Genomic DNA, 23,833 nt, shown 5'->3' with positions numbered 1-23,833 from the left:
GTGTGTGTGTGTGTGTGTGTGTGTGTGTGTGTGTGTGTGTGTCTCATTTTCCCCTCCCCATGTCTCCCTGCTTCATTCAGTTCTGATATGAACAATGAAGTCTTTGGCAGAGAACCATTAGGGGTGGACCCAGCCGGTCCTCCCTCCTCACCCCATCTCGCCACCAGCCCCCCTTGCTACTGTACACACCCTGAGTCTCTCTTTCTCTCTGGCGAATGAAAGGGTGGCAGAACATGACTGAGAGTAACCTCGGTGCCTGTTTCTTTTAAGCCAATCGTTATTACTTCCTGGTGTCTCTCTACCCCCCACCCCCACCACTCTCTCTCCTGTATAGACCCAGAGTCTTTTCTTCTCTTCTTCTCTCGCTCAGCTGTGCCAAACCTGTGGTCCGCTGTGGCTGGGCCTTTTAAACCAGGCTCTTCAGGCTGGATTATTGTGTTTCAGAAGTGGAATGATATTTTTCTTTTTTTTTCTTTCGTATTTTCTTTTTTCTTTAGTATGTGGATAAACAGGGTGTAGGGGGACAGATATGTAAACATCCACTAGAGTTGTCAGGATACTAGACTTGATACTCACACCCAGGAAAAAACTCGATTTATTCAATTAATTTTTCCCTAAATAAACATTCAATATTAAGTATAAAGGTTAAGTGTAGAGATTTTATCCATTTTTAAAATTACTTAGATAATTTCATTACAAATTGTGAAGGTAATAAATACACACACACACACACACACACACACACACACACACACACACACACACACACACACACACAAGTAACTGAATTATTGTAGAAGAGGAGCATTACGGAAAACTAATATGAGAAGTATAAATGATCTTTGGATAAAGTGTAATATTAGTTATGCTAAAACAAAGATATTGTGAAGCGGACTGAACCGATCACTGCCTGCGTTTTAAAATGACGTCACAGCTACCACAAAATATGAAACGCATTTTACTAAATTATTGTAAAGGTAGTTTAAAGTTAAAATTTATCATCTTGTCCACATTTGCCTGCAGCCTCCAGAGATGGGCAGTAACGCGTTACTGTAATCTGATTACTCTTTTAAAGTAACGAGTAAAGTAAGGGATTACTATCGCAAAAACGGTAATTAGATTACTGTTACTTTCCTGTAGGAACGCTGCGTTACTAAAATCGTGAATTCCTCATGACAGTGACGTAAGCGAGTGCGACATTCGTGACAAAAGGTGTGTGTGTGCAGATCAACAATGGATAATATATATTGAGTGGGGAGAGAGAATGACCGTGCAGCGTTTAAAGCGTGGAAGTACTGACCTTACTTTGAGTTTGATTCCATAAAAAGTGACAAAAACATTAGTGTCCGCTGTGCGTGGGAAGAAAACTTCTTTTTACAGTGGGAAACCCCCCAACCCCCCTAAACAAGCACCGAGTGCGCAACGAGATAATGGGAAATTCACAGAGAAACTCGTGGATTCTTCCACTGACCGCTGCGGCACACCTGCACCAGGGCAAACCTCCACCTACCGTACTCCTGCTTTACAGGTGAAAATAGAGCAACAGGACCGCTGAGTCTTTGACTTTATTTATTTTCTGCTGTATTTTACTTGCATCTATTTGAAAGAGTGAATGTAAACACAAAAAATATTTTATTTTATGTGCTGGAATGTGCAGAAAATGGGTTTAAATGTTAAGCTAATTTCTTCAAGTCAGAGAATGTTGCATATAAATTAATTTTTACTTGATGCATAAAGTTAAAAGATTAAAACTGATAAAACAAGTTTAAAAAAAGACTTTTCCATTTGATTACATTTTGTATGATGGATTATGCAGAAAAAGTAGAATTGGGCTGAAAGATCTATCGCTTTATCACCTATTCAGGTTGTAAATTGTTTTTAAAAAGTAACTAAGTAATTAATTACTTTTGAAAATAAGTAATCAGTAAAGTAACAGGATTACTGTTGGGGGGAAGTAATTAGTTACTGATTACTTTTTTCAAGTAACTTGACCAACACTGGCAGCCTATCTTGTACAGCGTTCCCACTGCATCCCTTTACATGTCTTCTGTCTGATTCGGCTGCTCTGCTCTGGATTTCGCTCTGTATTTGCTCGGATTAGTTCTCCACACTGGACTCTGTTTGGTTCAGCTACCCTTCCCCCGCTGCTCTGCACAGCCAGAAACCCACCTGGTTGTCCATTTGTCCGTAATCTGCTCTGATCAGTATTCAATCTGCAATTTGTTCAGCCTGCAACAATGATTCATATTTATCTAACTGCAGACTGCTTGCTGCTACGTTAATGATAACAGGTGGCTAATGGTAATTTCTAGTCATTTCTGATAGCGAAACAGCTAATGTTAGCATTGTTGAAACAGTAGCTTTACCGACCTCTGAAATTCCTCCTAAAATGTTGTTCAGTGTTGCAAACCTGAACTGCTTCAGCGGTTAGTGAGAGGAGCTGTGTCTCTCGGTCTGACTGCACATGTGCTGAGGGCAAAGTCGGGACGATTTACATTGGTACTGTTGCAAATGAGAAGGATGCATCTGCAGTTGAATAACTTGTAGGTAAATGAATGTACTCATTCCTTGTATTGCGTTCTTCCCTTATAAAGCATAGGGACGCAGAGCTAGATCTGGCTTTTGTTTTTACTAGAGGTGGGAATCACTAAACACCCCGTGATATGATACTGTCTCAAAACGGACGATAAGATATTGTTGAAATTTTAAACATTTTGCTATATGCATTGCAATAACATAAACCTAGCACAAAAATTAAGGAAATTTGTGTTTTCGTAATTTCTTTGTTGTAACCATGCTCCTTTACAATAAATTCTATACCCTTGGAAAGCCTGTTTATTTCCCTGAAATGGTGCCATGTTTGTAAGGAAAATGTGTTTGGGGGTTGAGCAGCAGAGTTGACTATGTGGTTTGCGCCCATGAAAATTTGCTAAATCTTCTTTGCCAAACGGCTTATTGTCCTTTTCAGGCTTGTTTGATGCCTTTTTATTTGATTGGATGATGAAAGTCTGAAGAGCATGTAGAAGACTCATACACACTCAGAATAACCTGGCACCACCACCTCATGCTGGTCACCAGCTTGGTCACATACTCATGTGGGACAGCATCCTATTCTTAAACCAGTGTTTGTCACAAGTTAGCCAGTGTGATTGTGTTGGTCAGTCTGGCACGAACAGCGGGCCCACGCTGATCCCAAATGTGTTCAGTGGGGTTGAGATCAGGACTGCAGGCAGCCCTTCCAAATTCTGGAGGTAGTCTCTGATAAACCATCTTAGAAGATGTCGTTGTCATCTTGGACAAAGAGTGTGGAGATATGGGAATGCCACTAGTTGCAGAATCTCATCCTCATTTCTCTGCATTGAGATTGCCTCCAATGATGACAAGCCTTGCTTAGTTTTTTTTTCCAAGTGAGGCAGATGCCACCCCACACCATCACACTGCCTCCACCAAAAGCTGTTACGGTATCGGTGCAGCAATCGGAATAGTGTTCTCTGTGTCATATCCGCACTTTGGACCTATGATCCGTATGGCATAGGCAGAATCTGGACTCATCACTGAACAGAACGTTCCTCCACATGTTGCCGTCACCAGCGCAAACTGGCCTGATGGTGAGGGGCTGTCATGGCAGGCCTTCTGGCAGCCCTATGAGACCAGAGATTGTCTGTGTGCAGTTTGTTCCAGATTGTGTGGGTAGTGAGCCGTCGGCCATATTGTCCTGCAAACCTCGACTGCAAATCTGTAGAAGACTGCCCTCAGTTCCTAAGTGTTGACAGGGTGAGGAAACGCTCTTCTTGTTGTGTCATCTTCTCTTAGGACGCCCACTTCCTAGCCTGAATCTGACATCCCTTATATGGAACTTGGCCTTCAATCTGGAGATGGTGCTAGGGCTCACGCCAAATAATGCAGTTTAAGATATAAAAAGGAACTGTGTTTAGAAAACATTGTAACTTTTATAAATCCCCCATAAAACTAACCACACATATGAGCACTATTTAGGGATTGGACTCATGTGCTATTTCCCGTTTAGTGAATCTGGCCCCAAAACTGGTCGTGAGCGTACAACAACTTCAAGCTCTAGACAACTATTTATCCACCACAAGTTGCAATCAATCACAAATGTGATGAATTTCAGTACAGTCCCCAGGTAGCCACTGAGGTTTTTGTAGATGTTGGAGGCTGCGGTCCTATTTTTACTTGTGTCACTCAGCTATTAGTTTGCTCTGAATTACAAGATGGTGTTCTCGAGCTAAGTGCGTCCAGTGTGCATCAGATTGGCCCACAGACTTGTAGTAGTCTGAGTATTTTATAAAATATCGATACAATATTGCCTCGCAAAATATTGCAATACTATGCAATATTGATGGGGTATTTTTCTACCTCTAGTTTGAACAGATAAACGTAGCTCTCAACTGACTGTAGTTTTGATCAAGTTCAAAGTCCAGGTCAATACAGAAAAGTCCTGTTATTGCATCTACATTCGCAAAAATTAGTCAGCATAGATAAAGATGTGCTTACAGTTCTCCATCACACCAAGAGCTTCAGAAGCATGACTAGTCTCACATGCAACTGGCACGTCTTGTCAGTGTACCACCTGAAGATTTTTCCACTTTTGCTGGGCTGTAATTGCACCACAAATGAGCTGTATAAATTCAGAGTGCAGCAGGCTTTTAAAGAGGGCCATTTTTGAATTCATCTGCAGTGCTGCTGCACATCGCCATCATCATACTGATCATTCTTGATGATGTGACCCAAATCTCTTATTAAATCCAGCACGCTGTTTGCCAAATGGAGTGAAGGGAAAATGTTGCTTTGCCTCCTTCTTGGTTAAAGTGATTTTGAAAGCCCTGAAAAGTCTACGGGGACACGTGGAGTTTAGCACAAAGTGCCACCCGACCATGAACTGAGCCTCCAACCACGTTGGTTTTACAATCATAAGAATGTATTTACAATTAAAGCATTAAAGTAAATAAAAGGGAATAATAAGGAAGGAAGCAAACTGACCTCAGGGTGTTCAAGGACAAAAACAATAAAACAACCCCCCCACTCTTGATAGAAAGCAAGAAATACCCCACTAAGCTCTAAGTTGGAATGAAAGTACAACACCTAAGCTCCCTGGCTGGCCACAAAACAGGAGAAAGTGTGCATAAATTGCAGAAAGCCCTTAAAAAGCTTCCACTAACATGCAAAGACACAAAGGCCCCACGAGTTTGCCACTTTCAGCTCCTGAGATCACTGTAGTGCTGTGTTTTGTTTTTTTTTTGTTTTTCTTTTTGTGCTTAATCCAGCAACCACACATCTCAGGGCTCACCAGCCAAACAGCATGGAGGTCTTGCTGCTGGAGCGACATGTGTAGTTTCACAAATGAGCAGAATAGAATAGAATAGCCTTTTATTGTCATTTCACATGTAAAACGAAAACGTGGATGATCAGCGTGTTGTTCAGGTGTGGAAGACCTGCAGCAGAGGGTGAGGGAGAGAGCAGCTCTCGTTCTAGAAGAGGCCAAAAGGTCAGTGAACATAGCGGCGATCATGACTATTATCTTTTTTCGTTTTCTTTTTTTAGAGGTGAATTCAGTCTCATACCGCACTGTAAAAAAAGAGCACACTCTGAGCAGACACTGAAAGCCAGGTAATCTTTGGAGCCATAAATCAAACAAATTGGAAAAAAATCTGGTCTGTGAGGAAGAAAATGAGGTGCTAACTTTGGCCTTGGGATTTTTAAATTCCTTTTTTTGTTTTTGTTTTAAATTGTTTTTGCAGCTTTATGTAAACAGATTAATCATTAGTAAAAAAAATAATCCCCAGCTCCCAAACAAGCTAGACATTTCTTTTAGTGCTAAACTTCACCGCAACACAGATTAATAAATAAATAAATATATAAATAAAAGTCGTGCAAAGACAACAAAGCTCTGCATCAAATTTATCAGATACACATGAAGTTTAAAAAGAGGAAAAAAAGAAGCGGAATGCACACAGAAAACAATAAAAAAAAAAACTTCAGTGTTAGTCTGCTACTCTATATGCTTGTTGTTGTTTTAAAGTAGCAGCAGAGTTAACATCTGTCCCTATGCACCATGTAATTTTCTTCCTTTTGACTGCTTATTTTCCCTTTTCTATATCCTGTCTCCTCAGCTATGCATTTCCAGGAGTGGTTGCGGTCGCTTCGCTCCAGCACAGGACTTAAAGGCTCCGAATCGGAGGACTTGTGGAGTCTTCTGCCGTCTCTGCCTCTCTCCTCCTCCTTCTCCCTGTTGCCCTCCTCTGTGCTCGGTTTAGGAGCCTTGGCCTCCATCACAGCGTACTGGCTGGTGACCCGTCCTCGACCCATGCGCCCTCCCTGCGATCTTAAAGCCCAGTCTGTGGCCGTTAACGTGAGTGAGGGACGGCTGTTGCTGGCTTAGGCGTGTGTTAGCGTGCTCTGCATTGCTGCAAGGCTGTCAGTGACAGGGTGGTGTTTATTGCAGGGAGATCCCAGCTGCAGGCGATCGGCGATCCTCAAAGATGACACTCTGCTGGAGTTTTACTATGACGACACCAGGACAGCCTACGACATGTTCCAGAGGGGCCTGATGATCTCAGGTGATGCGCACATTCACACTCACTTCATTAAACACTCTCCTCTTGATGGAGAAGTCGGTGTGGAACCGGACAGAGTAGAGGAAAACTGGAAAGTGGATTGATAGCAGAACTATCAGCAGACTTTCTGAGCTGACAGAGCGGTGTTGTGTCCTTCAGGAAGTGGCCCGTGTCTTGGCTTCAGGAAGCCGGGTCAGCCCTACGAGTGGATCTCCTACGCTGAGGTCTGGCATATTGTTACTTCTGTGATTCCTCCCAGTTATCTCAGCACTTCCATGTAATGTGTTTGATCTTTACTGTTTGTTCACTGAGAGCCTCTAATCCTTCAGGTGGCTGAGCAGGCGCAGGTGCTCGGCTCTGGCCTGTTGGCTAAAGGTTGCCAGCCGAATCCGGAGCAGTTTGTTGGGATCTATGCACAAAACAGGCCAGAGGTATGGACCTCCCACTGCTCTGTGGTGTGACAGCTCATCCCACTCTAGTTTGGCTGCCTTTGATCTTAAAAATTTATTAAATAACTCACATCTCAGCGGAGGTTTTGTGGATGATGATGATTCTACCCTCGGAGCTCAGCATGCCCTTTTAAACACATTTTGAAAATTGAATTTATGATTTCCTTTTTCTTCTTTTTTTTCTTTTTTAATCCATCTATTGTGAAATTGTGTTTGGCTTTATTTATATTGCCAGCACAGTGCTAGTGGTGAATGTGCGTCTCCAGGGCAGCTAATATTGAAGAGTGTCTCATTTTATTTTAATACACTTGTCGGACTGGGCAATTATTGCCGTAGTAAAAGACAATTTTCTGCTCTATTAGAGCCCCTAACCCTCTCATTTGACCGATCTACACCTTGAGTGTTGTTTATGTTGTATATGGGTTTATAAATATGAAACGCACCATAAAGTGGATCCCAGTCCCCAAGTCATTCCCAGGTAATGACTTCAGTGTAACAGTGCTGCTTTGTCTCCCTCTGCTGGTCAAAGTGGATCATCTCAGAGCTGGCCTGCTACACCTACTCCATGGCAGTGGTGCCTCTCTATGACACACTGGGACTGGAGGCGATGGTGCATATCCTCAACCTTGGTGAGAAAAGCTTCACATTAAAATACGAAAATGAAAACGTTTCACATGGTGTCAAACGTGAAGCCTTCATCACATCAGACATACAAACTGCATATGGATATTTTGCCCTTTGATTAAAGAAAATATTGGAGAAGGAAGAAGATCATCGTGTACAGAATATGCTATAAATATCAGAAGTACTACAGGCATAAAAATACCCTTTACTAATAAAAGTCCTGCATTAATCATTGTCACTGTTATTACTGAAAAACTGCATAATTCTACCTCTTATAGGCTTTTAACTAGATTTGAACTCTCAAAGAAGAACTTCCCGAACATTTACAAAATGCTGACACAGTAGATCCTGTTGTTTCGCTTTTTTTTTTTTCCCCCCCTCCTATGTAAATAACTAATAACCAACTAATAACTAAATTAAGCATTTCTATCTAAATGCATAGAAAATATTTCTTCCAGCAGAAGACTGGTACACTGTGGTCACTACAATACTAAGTTAGGCTGTGGGTGGATCGTAAAATTCTGAACCTACAACCTAAATGTAGCAGCAGAAACTGAGACTCTTCAGATTAGGCAGTGTTTTTTTTCTGATCTTATTTATCAAAGTTTGGTGAGCTTATGGAAACTGCAGCCCCAGTTTTCCTGCTATTGGCTGACAGGAGTAAAATGCAGTGTGGGCTGTGTGAACGTGCAGCACAGCGTGTTCAGAGCATCTCTTCTACATACGTCGGTTGAAATAGGTGGTTATCGGAGTTGCTCCTGGTTTCCTGTCGGCTCAAAGCAGTCTTGCCTCTCACATCAACATTTTCACCCAGAAAACCACTGCTCGCTGGATATTTTCCACTTTTCCAGACCATTTTCTGTAAACCTTAGAGATGTTTGTGTGGGAAAACCCCAGCAGGTCAACACTCAGACCAGCCCATCTGGCACCAGCATCCATGCTGCAAAGTCCTTAATGTCTACGTGGCTACAAACACTGAGCTGCTGCCATAGATGCTTGTGTAAATGAGCAGGTGTACCTTATAAAGTGGCTGAGTGTGTATAAAGTTTAAACAAAGCTAGGCTACACCTGATCACTTGAAGTAAAAGTAAACCCGCCTGCTCAGTTTTAGCTGTTCCTGAGCAGCAGTATATGCGTGCGAGTTCAAAGAGGTTTGATTTGTTCTGACAGGAGAAATAGTTGAATGTGAAAAATGCGATCATCCTGGCTTCATTAGTTCAAAGTGAGACTGTGTTCGGTAGTCCTTTTGAGACGGGCAGAAGAGCAGAGTGGAAAAACCCCACAGATTTCACACTTTGATGAGAACATTTCTTCACAAACTTTCTGTGTAAGTGTGTGCTCGGTGCTTTTTTAGCGGAGATCTCTGTGGTGATCTGTGACCGGGAGGAGAAGGCGGCATCTCTGCTAGAGAACAAGGAGAACGGCGCGACTCCGAAGCTGTCCTGCCTCGTTCTCTTTAACGACTTCAGCCAGGCCTTTGTGGAGAGGGCGAAGAGCTGTGAGGTGGAGGTTTTAAAGCTGGAGCAGCTCATGGTGAGTTGGGGTGGGGGGGCGTAGCCATTTAAATGTAGCCCCTTTTAATCGACTCATCGTTGCTGATGTGCAAATTGATACGAGCAACTCCTCTTTGTCCACATCTTAGGACATCGGTAGGAGGAACCTCAAAGATCCTGTGGTGAGTTTGTCATCTCTCAGAGCTGCTCACGTAAAAGGCTGATCTCCCCCTTCCTAAACACTGGCATGACAGCTCTGTCGTCGCTCCTGTCCAATAGGATATCATTAACACTCACTCATAAGCAGGGCTTAAATTAAGAGCGGAGGAAGTCCGTTGTCATGTTCTCATATTTTATTGCTGCCCTCTGTAGCCGCCCCAGCCTCAGGATCTGGCCGTGGTTTGCTTCACCAGTGGAACCACAGGTACCGTCTGATCTCATAAGCCTCTCCGTAATTATCCTTCACTCACATCATTAGAGAAATGCCCTTCAGTGCCCACTAACAACCACTCTTTATGGCACCGCTGCAGTTTCCTTTGCTGCGCAGGGGCACTGCAATAATGTTTTGTTTATTTACCCAGGGAAGCCCAAGGGAGCCATGATCACCCACGGCAACATCGCCTCCAACACTTCCTCTGTCATTAAGATCCTGGAGGTCTGTCTACACTTCCACCTCGTTGTCTAATTGAGAACAGCCTCACAGCTACCGTCGCTTCCCATTTGCTTGTGTCTGCATGTCTCCAAACTGTCCCCCTCCCCGCTGTGTCTAATGGTATGATTAATTGGGTGTTTGATTGCTCCTGTCGCTGCGAGGTACTTTAACTAATTGCCCCTGTATAAAGATTCTGCCATACAACATGTTTGATTGCCTGCGAGGCTTCGCCGTATGCCGCTGCCTCAACCTAATCTGTCCCCTGTGCTGTTTTTGCTCATTTCATTTCTCGTTTTTCTCTCAGGGCTCGTTTGAGATCCAGCAAGACGACGTGTCGATCTCTTACCTGCCGCTTGCCCACATGTTTGAGAGAATGATTCAGGTAGTTGATCCTCTTCTCACATGCTTTTCTGTCTTTCTTTCCTACTTTTTTGTGCATGAACCCTAAATTAAATCAGTTTCTATTGCAGGTCTCTATGTTCTGCTACGGGGCCCGAGTAGGATTTTACCAGGGGGACATTTCTCTTCTTATGGATGACATTAAAACTCTGAAGCCTACCTTCTTTCCCGTCGTGCCTCGTTTACTCAATCGCATCTATGACAAGGTCAGCAAACGCATTACCCGCTCCTCATTTTCTTTTACAAGGTGCAAAGTGCAGCAGATCCACCCGTTAGTAAAAATCATGCACCAGTATAGCTCACTGGCATCAGCAGGCAGCCCGTGTGCCGTAAGGCCATTGCATGGGCCTGGGTTTAATCCGTCATGAGGCTATTTTCTGCCTGCCTTCCCACTGTCCTCTCTCCACTGTTGTATTGCAATAAAACTGAAAAGCAAAAAAACCCCATAAAATAGACTGATTTAAATCTAGATTGATCTTCCTTTTAAGGTAACGTTCTCGTGCACGTCCTCCAGTGTGACTTGCTCTTTTTTTTTTTTTTTTTAGATCGCTCCTTGGTGTGGTTAGAAGTCCCGTTAAACCCACAACACTTGCGTGCTCAGTGATGTCAGCACATACCTCAAATTTGCGCAGAGAATTCACCTTAGTTCTGTTTTATTTATATAGCACAATAGATGTCACGTCAAAGCCCTTTTTAGTTTAAGGCAAAGGCCCTACGACAGAAATACTAAGACTGAGCACTTTGCATAAGTAACAAGGGGAAAACGCTCCGAACAGGACTTCTGCTGACTTATCTAAAAATAGCCAATCCAATATTTTTAACCTTGTATTAAGAAGGCGGCCATAATCCTGGGTGTGTTTCTGTTTTTTTTGTACATTCTTGCCAATTTTTTACATAGATCCTGGGTTCGGTGACCTCACCGTTTCGAAGAGCTCTGCTCAACTACGCTGTGAAAAGAAAGCAGGCGGAGCTCAGCAGCGGGGTTGTACGTAACAACAGCCTGTGGGACAAACTGGTGTTCAACAAGATCCAGGTCAGTGGCTGACAGTGTGGATCATATACTTTCTCAGCCTGTTGCTGCTGTTTACATTCATATGTAGGTTACTGATCCATATGCTTGGCTCTGCAGTGGCCTCCTCTGAAATCAGCCCACAGAACATCTTTTCTTCTCTAAACTTCACTATTAAGTGCCATATTTTCTGAAAATCCCTGACTTTGCAGTTGTCCTCGTCTGTGTTTTGTAGCACTTAACACGGTGGTACATGTAGACAAGCAGCCCTGCAAATAATCAACAAATTTGTATCCAAACTTTACAAGAGAGGCACAACTATTCCAGCAATCGGTGCCAAAATCACCCGGAGCATATTGGCCCTGTGGGAGTGTATTGGAGAAGCACGCGTGCAGGCAAACAAGGACTGAAAGATTTTGGCTTGGTGTGATCAATACAGATGGGAAAATATGACCAAGGTTGAATATGATTTAAAATGGGAATGAGCTCACATCCACAATATGATTGTGTTTGAACTGTTTTGCATAAATGCTTCACCGTAGGAACTCTTATTTTTTTTTTTTTCAGGAGAGTTTAGGGGGTAATCTGAGGTTTGCATTGACCGCTTCGGCACCGATCTCCCCAGCAGTGCTGTCCTTCCTCAGAGCCACTCTGGGGTGTCTGATATTTGAGGGTTACGGACAGACTGAGTGCACAGCGGGCTGCACGTTCTCTATGCCAGGGGACTGTAGCACAGGTAGGAAACGCTCTTCTACTGTCAGGTGCTCAGGATGGATGCTGTTGTGGTTTCTCCTGTTAACAGCAGGCGTATGTTTGTGTCAGGTCATGTTGGTGCTCCTTTGCCCTGCGCCATGGTGAAGGTGGTGGACATCCCAGAGATGAATTACTATGCCAAGAACGGAGCGGGAGAGGTCAGCCACGCAAAGATATGAACACACTTTTACCTATCAGCGGATGCTGTGTGGTGACTTCTCAATGCTTTGTCCCGTTAAGATTTGTATTCGCGGCCCCAGCGTGTTCAGAGGCTACCTGAGGGATCCAGAGAAGACGGCTGAAGCCCTGGACAGCGACGGCTGGCTGCACAGCGGGGACGTGGGCCAGTGGCTTCCAGTAAGATTAGACACACTAACTAGCCTGTATGAGTCAAGTGAGTTTGTGTTACCACACTTGTTTTTGTCAGAATGGGACCCTGCGCATCATTGATAGAAAAAAGCACATCTTCAAGCTGGCACAAGGAGAATACATCGCTCCGGAGAAGATAGAAAACGTCTACATGCGTTGTGTCCCTGTACTCCAGGTGTTTGTGCATGGAGACAGTTTACAGGTACGGCACATTTTAGCTTTCTTATCCAAAGCGAAGTGTTCTCAGAGGCACGGTTCGATGTTTAATTTTGTCTTGCATTTCTTATCAGTCTTATTTAATAGGGATAGTTGTCCCTGACCCAGAGGTGTTTGTTGACTGGGCCAAGGATCGGGGATTTGTGGGGTCCTACGAGGAGCTGTGCCAAAATCCTGTAGGCCTAATACCTAATTCTAGAATATAACTTTCATCTGATTAAAGTCCTCACAGCAGGATTAAATGGAAACTGGTTCTGTCTTCAACAGGATGTTAAGAAGGCAGTTTTAGAGGACATGAACGCCGTGGGGAGGGAAGCACGGCTGAATTCGTTTGAACAAGTGAGCAAACTCATCGAGGTTCAAACGCACAAGTTACAAAGTGGCTGAACTTAACTGATTTCGATGCTTCACCTTTCTGTCTCAGGTGAAGGACCTTTACCTGCATCCAGAGATGTTTAGTGTCGCCAACGGCCTTCTCACGCCCACCCTGAAAAGCAGGCGCGCAGACATCCGCAGACACTTTCAGGAACAGATTTCAAGCATGTACAGCAAGAAGGCATACTAACTCGACTCAGTAACTCGCAGACCTGTGGGTCAGGGGTGTCCAATAAAGGAACAAAAACGGGACCTAGGAGTGAATATCCTGCAGTGCCTCATCTCAAACCCTACATTTCGTTATATCTGGAATATTATTTTGTTTTCCAGAAATTTGTCATCCACCTGTGACCACATCTCACTCTTAATTCCAAACAAGGAAATTAAGTGAGTGGATCCATATTTGCCTTCCAGTCATTGTCACTAATGAGATTTTACATGGACATTATCATTGTTTAGTTGCATAGAGGAGAAGCACGGACGATATTAGGAAGAACTGATATTAACTTTGATCCTTTTATTTACACTGCACTGTTGCTTTCCCAAGCAAAGATTTTGAAAGGGACTCTTTATGTGCACTTATGGCATTGTTCCTCCTAGACGTTGCATTAACTGTAGGTTCGTATTTTATGGTTGTTGGGTCTTTGCATCACTGTCAAATAAGCTTCTGATGAATATGTTTCATCTTAGTGACTACTTCAAACCACTGACTTCACCTCAAGTTAAACAATTAATATGAATGAGCGGTGAATGGGGGGGAAAAATGATTTGTAAACAGGAATTTACTAATGCCAGTAAATAAAGATTAGTAATTGACGTGTTTGCATCATTCAGTTCATAAAAACTCAGGCATGTGCAGAAGCACACGCCCACAAATCAACTCAAGACAACAGCAAAATAGTCACTGGTTGCTTTTCTTGCATTTAGTTTATTGCATGATGATAATAATGAAGCAGAAAATATCATCTGACGTTATTTAAAAACTTACATAAAACCCAATCTGATCACAAAGTATTCATTTTGGTATATTTAAAAAAAAAAAAAAAAAAAAAATCAACCATGACTATAACTTAAACTTAGAAAAGCACCTTCATTCATCCAGTTATTGGCGTGTAATCAGACAGTCTGCATTGCAGAACACAAAGACGAGCAACCGGCTAAGCATTTCCTTCAGTAATGACACAATAAAAAGCCACAAAAAAAATAAATAGTCAACATACTTGTAACTTCAAATTCACTAATGAGTAACATTCAGTGTGTGTTTACATTACTATGTAGTGTAGTTATCATGCCAAGGCTCTACCTGATGGAAAGTGGAAACAAAGGCATGTGATGAGAGCATGATTTGGTCCAAAAATAAGACTATAAAACATTTGTCTTCCAACCCTGATGTAGAGGATACAGAGAAAAATACTTTTTTAAGGCTGCCAACAATGTGTGAGATTCTTTGCTAACACACACTCTAACCAACAATAGAACAAAGGATGGATGGTGTGAACAAAAGGAAAATATGGGTCACTTTATTTCCACTAGAGGGCGCACCAGCCTTTGATTTTTTTTCTTTCTTACTTGTGGGGTTTAAAAAGAAAACAAACCTGGATATGTCTGAAGCCTGAGTAGTCGACCTTTCAACACCACTCCGTGTTACACCGTTTTTTAAATTTTTTTTTATGTTATATCCAAAGTCAGACATGTTATCACAGGTGAGCTAATGTGTTCTGATGAACCCCAATAAAAAGCCCTCACACAGAATGGCACAGAGCTAAACTCAGATTACCAGAAAAGACCAAAATTGAGATTTTTTTTAAACCTACACTACATTACATAACACCTTCCAGTGTAATTTCAAAGTTGGATAATAAAACTATATTTCACACGCTGCTGCCAACAAGGCAGATGTGACTAATAGAAACATTTCCTTGCTCACTTTACACATTAGAAACAAATGGTTATAGATACCTCTGAAACCATGAAGCGTAACCTTGTTAATTAGTTCTGACAAGATCTGTCTGATTCCTTTACTAAAAGAAAATAAAAATAAACGACAACATATTGGCTTATAATGTTGCACTTGGCTGATGGCTTAGTTAATGTGGCATTCAGCTGCTTTGAGTTGCTGAGATGATGAAAGATTAGGGTGTAGTGCAAGAGCAATTGGGGGTGGGGATGAGGCCGCAAGGAAACAAATGGATAATCAGGTTTAGGTCACTGCTGTCCGTTTGAACTCTGGAGGAGCTTGAAGAGAGTGCAATCCATTCAGAGAGGCATGAAAAGAGCCCGTTTTTGTATTTTCCTCACTCAGTCGTCGGCGACAATGGACAGAGCACGCAACTCGGTGAGCTTGGCCTCTGTCTCCCTCTCCCTCTGCTCATCAGTCAACCCTGCCTGGTCGATCTGGTCTGTTAACTCGCTGAAAATCTTGTACATTTCGGTGAAATAGACCACCTGGTGGGTAGAGAAGGAAAAATAAAAACGTAAGTCTGTGATGGCAGGGGAAAAGAATATCTGTCCTCTGATGAAAATGGGAACAGGTCGATCCACAGACCTCTCAGGAAACACCAGAATCCAAAATCTGAACAGCAAATACAGTCTAATCGTGTTTCTACTTACAAGTCTGAAGCTGCTGTTCTCATACTACTTCAACCCTGCTAATGAGAAGTGACTTGAGAGGAGAATGGGGAGCCCACAGATATCAAACAACTCTGACAAAGCCCCAAAACCCAGCACTTCAGTGGGTAGTGACCCTGCTTTTCTCTCCCAATCTGAACAAGAGATAGAGAGTGTTCACTGAAAGCTTTCTTGACACTTCCCACCCCTGCTTCTTCCCCTTAGTTCATGAGTCAGGCTCCCTAGAGAGTTGCTTTGATGATTAATAGACTTTAATCACATTACAAGACTCCAGAAGAGTGGGCAGAGAATGAAAGTACTGGGAAATACAACCCCTAGAAACCCACACACACACATCTCAATATTTATTCATGCAGCGATGCATACGATGCCATGCTCCTTAAGGGGGGGGACGACACCGACTTCTCTAAAATTGCACGTGTTCCCTTGCAACAAAACCAACTGAGAGACCCGTGGGAAAAGTTTACTGTTTCACTAAAAGGGTCACAACAGAACGAGAATTTTGCCATAAGCAGACCAGACACTGCTTCTAAACCACCTTATACAAGCCTTTTTAAGTGCTCCGCCTGAAAGACCTTTGCATGTTTATACCAATATGTGCCACCTAAACCACATGAGTGGGCTATAAGTATTGGGTTACTGCTGCTTGTGGGGGTAAAGCGGATATGTTTTTTTTCCCAAAAGTGGCTTGTTGAAAGGGCCATCGGAAATGTCCATATGAACTGTGATGATAATGTACACCAGATCAGTGTCTAGGCGCCCTCTGTAGCAAAGACTACCATTACAATTAGTCAAGTCACCACGAGGAGTAAACGCCGGCTCACGCAGCTGACCACCTACCCAAAAAAAAAAAGAAAAAAAAGAAGCAGCTTGGGGTAAAACAGAGCCATTTTAACATACCATACTCCCAGCTGCTTAATATTTACATGGAGAGGTCACACTTTGACCTTTGACAACAAAATGAATAATTTAAGTTGGATTCGATTCAGTAAACACAGCATCCACTGTAAGAGAAGCAACTAAAAAAAAAAAAAAAGATGAATAAATGAAGACAATGCCTCACTTCATCATCATCTGTAGAAACTGACAGGTCAGGTGGTGTCTCCCTCTGACAGTTGCTGGACAGGACTTGTTATAGTGAAACTGAAGCCGCACAACAAAGACTCCCTTTATTCTTTTTCTTTCTGCTGCTGGACGCTGAGCAGCAACAAGCGGTTGGGAGAAAAGGGTGTGGAGGACCAAATCAAGCACATGCAACAAGCACTGGGGACGAGGTCCGCTGACCACCCACACATGGCTGTGCAAATGTGAAAATGTTCATTCATGTGTGTGAATTATATGAATAAATATAAAGCTGCAAGAATGACATGGCTAGCGTGCCTAATGGGACCTCTTGCACCGGACAAAAACAGGTAAGATTTATTTAATACTTCAAGATAAAAGATGTGGGGAAATATTATATGTCTGCTAATTTGCTAAGTTCAAAGTGCATCACAGAACTCCATAATTGTCATTAGGTCTGGGATAATCTAGTTTACTTATTAGGATTGTGCCAGTGGCTGTCCCAAGGAGGAAATGACATGGCCAGGCAGGTCTGGGGTTAGTGAGGGGGACATAGTGGCGCTAACTTGAGACACCCAGCTGCTTTAAGAGAAGCTTCAGGTTAGAGGAAGGCTTGCAGGGCTGCAGTGGAGCCAGACAGATGAGGCCTTCCTCAGCTAAACACAGCAGCGTGGGCCGTCGCTGAGGGTTAATCACATTAGAGCAACGTTGAGGGAGACAGACTGCCTAGGTTATACACACCCTTCATCAGATATTTTATGCACTGTTTAACCGACGCTCAGAGAGTGGAGCAGTGGGTGGGTGGGAGGGAGGGTGGTTGTCTGCAGCTGTGAGAGGTTCGTTGGGTGTGCACTTAAAGGTGATGGAGGTCACTAACCTGTGCCCGGATGAGAGCCTCGAAGCTGGGCTGGAAGTAGTCGATGCGGCTTTGGTAGAACTTGGGCATCTCGTCCAGGAGCTGCTTGTTCTTGGCCTCGAAGTCATCTTTGACCGGTCGGAGTTCCTCTTTTGCCTGTGATGTCGGAGAGACAGAGCAAAACAAAAGAACTGGTCACTGAGGGTTCAGTTCTGACTTTGAGTTACATTCTTTCATTTCACTGCGATGCAATACACACTACACATTAAGGATTCGTTCGCTAAAATAAGCTTAAGGAGCTACAGATTAATACCTACAAAGCGAAACAAGTTAGTCTGAAGTGAATTCACTTCTTGAGCCATCATTTGTCTTCTTCTCTTATTGTTCTGAAAGATATTTGCTTAATTCCCACGGAGAAGCAGTGCAAAAAAAAGGCTGTAATCACGACCAAAGTGAGGAGGAGTGGGTAATGTGGGCAGACTTGGCTGTGAGTGGACTCCAGCACCACTGATCTGTGTGTGAATGTATTAGTGGGTAGTCTACTGTAGGCATGGAGTTATGGAATGCACAATGAATAAGTGTGAGAGGGTGAGAATTTTTATTAAGGGGAAGGGGGAGTTGCTATATTCAAACTGAAACATATTGTCTTTCAGCTGCATTATGATATGCTCTCTTCACTTTAGTTTTATTTACACATGCCAGCTGTAACTGAAATGGCGTGCAAGTGTTTTGTCAGGATCATTTCTTTAAGTGCACAGGGACTCAGAGGGCATGGATGTAGGGGCCTCTTCAAGGCTTTGTTCCCCTGACAGTGCTTTTCTCAATGTGTGTGGGTGGCTCACCATGTGAGGATGTGTTAGAAGCAATAGCATAGGCAACACTGCAGCACTATCTGTGAATGTGTGCTTCTGTAGTGGCCTCATGGTGTGTGCGTGTGTGTGTATATATGTGTATGTGTGTGTCTACAATTCTCAATTACGTGCCTGTAGATGTGCAGCAGTGCCTTTTTGAAAAGGCACTACTTGAGAGCCTGGTAGCTTGCGTGGGTGAAGGAGCGCACATGTACAGTATGCATGTGCTCAACTATTTTTGTTCATATCCAGTCAGCATTTGTGTCTTTTTCCACCTATTGTGCTCTATTCACAATACGGACAGCATGTAAGAGTAAGTGAACTCTGCTCCTGTGCAGTTGGAGGGAGAGCTCGAGTGGATCGACACGTGCGCCGACGCGAGCTTTAAAACTGACGCTACCTGATGCAGTTTGACCATCACGGGCCCCGTTTTTTCTTTCTCTTCGTATTTCTCCACTTTGGCTTGCAACCGCTTGTAGTCCTGCAGCGTCTGTTCCCTACGTTTCACTGCCATGTTAAGGCTGGGGAAGACACTACTGTACCTGGAAAAACACCAGCACACAGAAAACCAGGTTACTGAACACAACATGCATGCGCACCGTGTGAATGCATGCAACGAAAGAAAAAAAGATCCCAGACATACATATCAAACTTTCCTCTTTTTTTCCCTGAGAGAAAGTGAAGTTACTAAAAATACTGAAACAACTTTCCCGTCTCCATGTAATTTGTAGACATGCACTGTGCATTGCATCGTATCTTAATAAAAGTCATTATGATTTAATAAAATCCCGCTCCTCAACATCTTATTGTAGCGGTACTCTCAAACCCCAGAGGACAGCTCTGCATTAAGCTTCCTCTAATCTATTATCTAATTACTGTAGTTCAGAATGGCATGAAACAATTCATTTTGTGACAATTATCATATTCCAAATGAAAATATATTCTTGCAAAAAGAATCCAAGTCTTCAGCACTAAAAATAGGAAAACATTCATCTGTAACTTAGCAACAGGAATCGGAGCTTCATCCTGGGACTTGTTGCACTGGTTTTGTGTCTGTTTTTAATAGGGAACGGGAAAACTGTATACAGAACATGTCTAACCTAATAATAAAACTATAGAAATTTTCAAGTTAACATGTCTGAAAGTTAGACTGTAACATTAACATTATTTCTTTAAACTCAGGTTAGATCTGGCTAATGATTTATAACAAATGGTATAGCTTTAACCAAAATATTGAACGCCTGAATAAGAAATGGTACATTTTTCAACTTTCTAAAATGTAAACACAAAGCACTGACTTTGTTTTTCAAAAACAGGCCACAAGATTAGTCACGCAGGTGCATACCAGATGTGAGTCAGCAATAAAAACAATCGTAATAAAGAATTAGATATAGCCTTTTCTGAATGACTCATTTAAAGCAATTTATCAAGTGTGTAGGCACACTACTACAATACTTTATTGTGTGCGCCTCGGCCCATAGTGTTATTAGCCACAAAATGTGTGGGCTTCATGATTTACGTTCCTCTCCATGCCAACCCTTGCCCTGTTCTGTGTGGCGGATGAGAGAACCCGAGAGTTTGTTATGAAATCCTGGATTACAACTGCGTTTGCCCAACGTGCACCTTACTACAGGCCAGATGGGGGAGTGGTGCGAACTCCATGTCAGACAAGCAGAGATTGTTTCCGACAGGAAGTTAAGCAAGGAGTGGTCTTGTAGTGTTTCAGTGACATCAACGAGCTCAGCCCAACCCAGCAGCCCACACTCCACCGCTATTTATAAAATACCACTCTGGCCCAGTTTACGGCAGGGGTGGATGCCGATCCTCAAATCTACTATCTGCTCCAGTGTACGCATATTTGAAGTGCCAAGGGATTATGCAACTGCCCTCCAGGCATGACTGCTTTCCAATGCAGTCCTACGGGCTGATGACAACACAGCAGCAAACCAGCTTTCAGACAACACAAAGGCTGGATTCTAGTTCACCTGACAGCATGGTGCAATTTCCTCATGACACACCACGGTGGCCTGCTGTTTGCGTGCTAAAAGGGGACAACGCTGTCTGCAACTACTATGTTTGAGCACAGGGAGACTTCAGGGCCAATGCTATCCTTGTGCTGGAGGAGGAGAAAAAGAGCTAGACACAAAGCCAACTACTTGTTAACCCATTAGTGTCACTTCCACACTGAACGCTGAAGTTTCAGTGTTACATTCGGTTACTGTGACTCAACGGTACACTACCCTCCCCCACATGAGAACCTGAATGTGCTTATGCATACACTGTAATAACAGTTTTTGGTTTTTTTAAAGAAAAGAAATGTCCAGGCCCTGGATGTTTCCCTCGATATCCTGGCCTTGGTTGGATAACTACCGGTCAGCCTGCGAGGTCTGTACCTGCGGTGAGCCTAGTCTGGGTGATTTCTTAAGATGGTTGAGGGCTGCAAAGGGGCCAAGGATACACCACTGTCCACGTGACAGGTCAGGGTGTGGTTAAAAAAAAAAAAGGACTGGATGGAAATAGCATCTGGAGCAGAGAGTGTGTTTATGAGCCGAGGCCAATCCACATACAGGCCAGCCTGACCCAGCAGCCAAGCCCAAGTCTGGTCTAGACACCCTCAGTCTAGCAGGCTGGCCGTCACTTTTGACTATGACCATCACATAACTCACTACTGAAAAAAAGAAAAAAAAAATCAGTTTAAAACACACCACTAAAAATATGGGAAAGGGACCTGTTTATGTGTAAATTACCACCTTTGTTCGTCATGGTCTCAGAAGAAAAATTAGGGTCACATCACGTGGCACCTTCATTTAAAATATGCTTGGTGTGAAAGTGAAATAACTACCACCTGTTGCATAAATGGTTTAAAAGCAGTAGACCATGGGAATGTCTGTGACGTAAATGCTAGCAACATCTCCTTAGTCTCCAACAAAAAAAAAAAAAAAAAGCGTGCAAAGAAAGAGTGTGATCTGCTGTGACTTGCCTAGTGCTTTAAAGCCCACATAACTCACGCAGCCTCAGTGCGCGATACACCAAATAAGATGGTAAAAAAACAAACATCCTTTTTACAAAAAAACAATCCCCCTCTCAAAAAATAAAAATAAAAATAAAAAGCCTGCATCAGCCCCAGAGCTAAGGTCAACAACTCCCATTGGCTCCAAACCCCACAACCTGCTCTGAGGGCAGCGTGTTCCTCTGATTGAGAGGGATGAAGGTGGTTTGTCCAGTCCTGGCTCAACCCAGGGCAGAGGTCTCAAAACAGGCTTGACTTCTATTTCACCCAAAAGAGCAACGGAGCAAAAAGGGCTAGGTTACAAGGCCCAGATAACACACATGCCTCAATGCCCACGCACTCCCCTCCCCTCGCATAAACATAGTGATGTCATTCAGTGACCCCGCAGAGTGGATGAAACGCACGTCTGGGCCTGAGAGAGAGGAGACACTGAACGCAGGATGGGGGCAGAGTAGAGGGGGGCTGCTTTTTCGTTTGTTTATTGTGCGTTTTACCACACTAAGCATTAAGAATGGATGCCAAAATTTGAAATAGCAATCACATGGACACAATCATGTAGCTGACACACACACACATACAATCCATTGAAAGTCTTCCATTAACATAACGTTCTCCTTTTCAACTCTTCTCTAATTGTCTTTACAATGACACAAGTTCACCAGAAGAGTATTTTGAGACAAGAAAAACAGTTACAAATATTCATTAGTGAGAGGACTAATGGAATCTTAATGGAAGCTTTAAAGTATAGCAGCTTGTGCGTCTTGGTTTTCTATAGACAACACTTTGATAAACTAATAAGTAATAGCGTTGCGTTTTTAAGAAGGAAAAAGTAAACAGAAAGGTCAGTTTAGTTTGGCATTAAAATTTGTTTATGAACTCACTTCCTCTGTTCTGTTTTAGACTCATGTAAATGCCTAACTTTATGATCTTAAATACCATCTTTGTGAGACAGCGCCCCCTCTAAAATCGGAGCTGGTGTTTGTGTACGTGTGTATGTTTGTGTGAGAGCGTGCACTGTCCTGAGACATTTCTCCTCCTGAACCAATCCGCAGCTCTGGGCCCAGGAAGCTGGGCCCTTTGCCATATACTGAGCCTGCCCACACGTCCGCCTGCCGCCCACCAGGAAGAGGAAATTAGAACCATTCCATCCTGTCATTGCTCCGCCACCAGAGCGCACGAGGAAGAGAGGGGTTGACACACGCGCGCTCACACACACACACACACACACACACACACGCTGACCTGACCTATCCATATTTTGATGGAGTATTCTCTTCACATTAGTTACTTTACAAAACGAGTGTCTCACGAGGGGAGAAAGTTGAACACAAATTTATAGAAATCTATACAAGCAGTATGCACATGCTCTCTTTCACAGTATTTAATCTCCTGGGAGGAGCCAGGAGGAGGAAGAAAACCTTAACAAGCGCTCCGGAAGACGGGTGGGATTGTCCAGCCACTCCCTTCAGTACCTCTGCTTTGCGCGTGTGTGCGTGTGTGTGCAAAGTGAGGCTTAAGGAATGGAATAGCATTCACTGCCTCCTCAAATGGGGGCGAGTATTAGGAACGAAGACCAAATAAACTTTCTTCCAGACACTACCAGCACAGCAGCCCTGTTAACTCCCAGTTCATTTTTATAATGCGTATTACTACACTGGAGGCCTTCCTGAGGTCCTGCACTGCAGCTATTCTTTCCACTCAGTTAGTGAGATATGCAGAGCAAGGTTAAATAGTAAAAACGACACGGGGCACTGGGTTTTGATCGCTCCACAGTCACATATGGAATTTAAGACACAACTGAGCTAAATCGCTTTTACCATACTTCACACGAAAAGTTCACGATCTGGCTCTCCTAAAAATGCAAATATTGCAGACGAAAACTATTTGACCGCGGCCTGTTGCAGATTCAGATTTAAAGCTGGACATTTAACACAGAAGCAGCACAAGAAACTGACACTTACTTTTTCAGAGGGTCGACAACAGTCTTCTGGATCTGGTTCACCTGTAAAAGTAAATAAAATAAAAAGCTGTTAACACAAGCACTGCTCACCTTTCTAACAAATGAAGAGACATTACAAATTGTTATTCACTGTCAAATTGAGTTACATCAGAAGTGAAGTCGGAACCAAATAGCTTCTACATCTCTTGCTCATTAGCTGCAATGTAACGTCGCAGCACAAACACCAACAATTGTGTATATTTCAAACAGAGCACATATGAAAAAATGGGAAGGGGGGGGCTTGCAAAGAAACTTTCATGACGTTGACTCTTTTATTGTACACAAGCCCCGAGGAGAAACCCCTGAATATTCATTGAGCTTGCGATACAAAAGAATGGAACTGTCAGGGGACGGACATGAAAGCAAAGCCCAAATGATTTCCTGTGGAGGGTGGGCTGCCATACAAGATGAAAGTTCTTTACAAACAAACATTTTAACAATAACAGTTTATATTTTCCTGCATTCTCCTTCTGTTTGGCAGAACCGACAGGGGAAGGAAGGAGGGGAAGAGGG

At 43.1% G+C, this 23,833-nt stretch overlaps 2 protein-coding genes across 3 annotated transcripts in view; one reads left to right on the top strand and one right to left on the bottom strand.

Moving 5' to 3' along the window:
• acsl2 (acyl-CoA synthetase long chain family member 2) overlaps positions 1-13,730 on the top strand; it is a 19,968-nt gene extending 6,238 nt beyond the window's left edge. The window contains exons 2-20 of the mRNA XM_005922657.2: positions 6,132-6,370; positions 6,464-6,578; positions 6,735-6,799; positions 6,905-7,006; positions 7,554-7,653; positions 9,003-9,181; positions 9,291-9,323; positions 9,514-9,565; positions 9,723-9,796; positions 10,098-10,175; positions 10,264-10,398; positions 11,091-11,225; positions 11,769-11,937; positions 12,024-12,112; positions 12,195-12,311; positions 12,382-12,525; positions 12,614-12,715; positions 12,807-12,878; positions 12,964-13,730. Of these exons, the coding sequence (XP_005922719.1) occupies positions 6,134-6,370; positions 6,464-6,578; positions 6,735-6,799; positions 6,905-7,006; positions 7,554-7,653; positions 9,003-9,181; positions 9,291-9,323; positions 9,514-9,565; positions 9,723-9,796; positions 10,098-10,175; positions 10,264-10,398; positions 11,091-11,225; positions 11,769-11,937; positions 12,024-12,112; positions 12,195-12,311; positions 12,382-12,525; positions 12,614-12,715; positions 12,807-12,878; positions 12,964-13,104 (2,139 nt within the window). The 5' untranslated portion in view covers positions 6,132-6,133 and the 3' untranslated portion in view covers positions 13,105-13,730. The remainder of the gene's footprint in view (positions 1-6,131; positions 6,371-6,463; positions 6,579-6,734; positions 6,800-6,904; positions 7,007-7,553; positions 7,654-9,002; positions 9,182-9,290; positions 9,324-9,513; positions 9,566-9,722; positions 9,797-10,097; positions 10,176-10,263; positions 10,399-11,090; positions 11,226-11,768; positions 11,938-12,023; positions 12,113-12,194; positions 12,312-12,381; positions 12,526-12,613; positions 12,716-12,806; positions 12,879-12,963) is intronic.
• An 843-nt stretch (positions 13,731-14,573) lies between these two features.
• bin3 (bridging integrator 3) overlaps positions 14,574-23,833 on the bottom strand; it is a 31,917-nt gene continuing 22,657 nt past the window's right edge. For both annotated transcript variants that reach the window (XM_042221184.1, XM_005922658.3), the window contains 4 exons: positions 23,283-23,323; positions 18,712-18,853; positions 17,482-17,616; positions 14,574-15,359 (listed from right to left, as the gene is read on the bottom strand). In XM_042221184.1, coding sequence (XP_042077118.1) covers positions 15,213-15,359; positions 17,482-17,616; positions 18,712-18,853; positions 23,283-23,323 — 465 coding nt within the window. In that variant the 3' untranslated portion in view covers positions 14,574-15,212. The remainder of the gene's footprint in view (positions 15,360-17,481; positions 17,617-18,711; positions 18,854-23,282; positions 23,324-23,833) is intronic.

Source organism: Haplochromis burtoni, unplaced genomic scaffold (genome assembly GCF_018398535.1).
Source record: "Haplochromis burtoni strain Fernald_Lab_line unplaced genomic scaffold, NCSU_Asbu1 Contig_62, whole genome shotgun sequence".
NCBI classification, from domain to species: domain Eukaryota; kingdom Metazoa; phylum Chordata; class Actinopteri; order Cichliformes; family Cichlidae; genus Haplochromis; species Haplochromis burtoni.
Note: the sequence above shows the minus strand (reverse complement) of the source record. Positions and strands in the feature narration are given on the sequence as shown.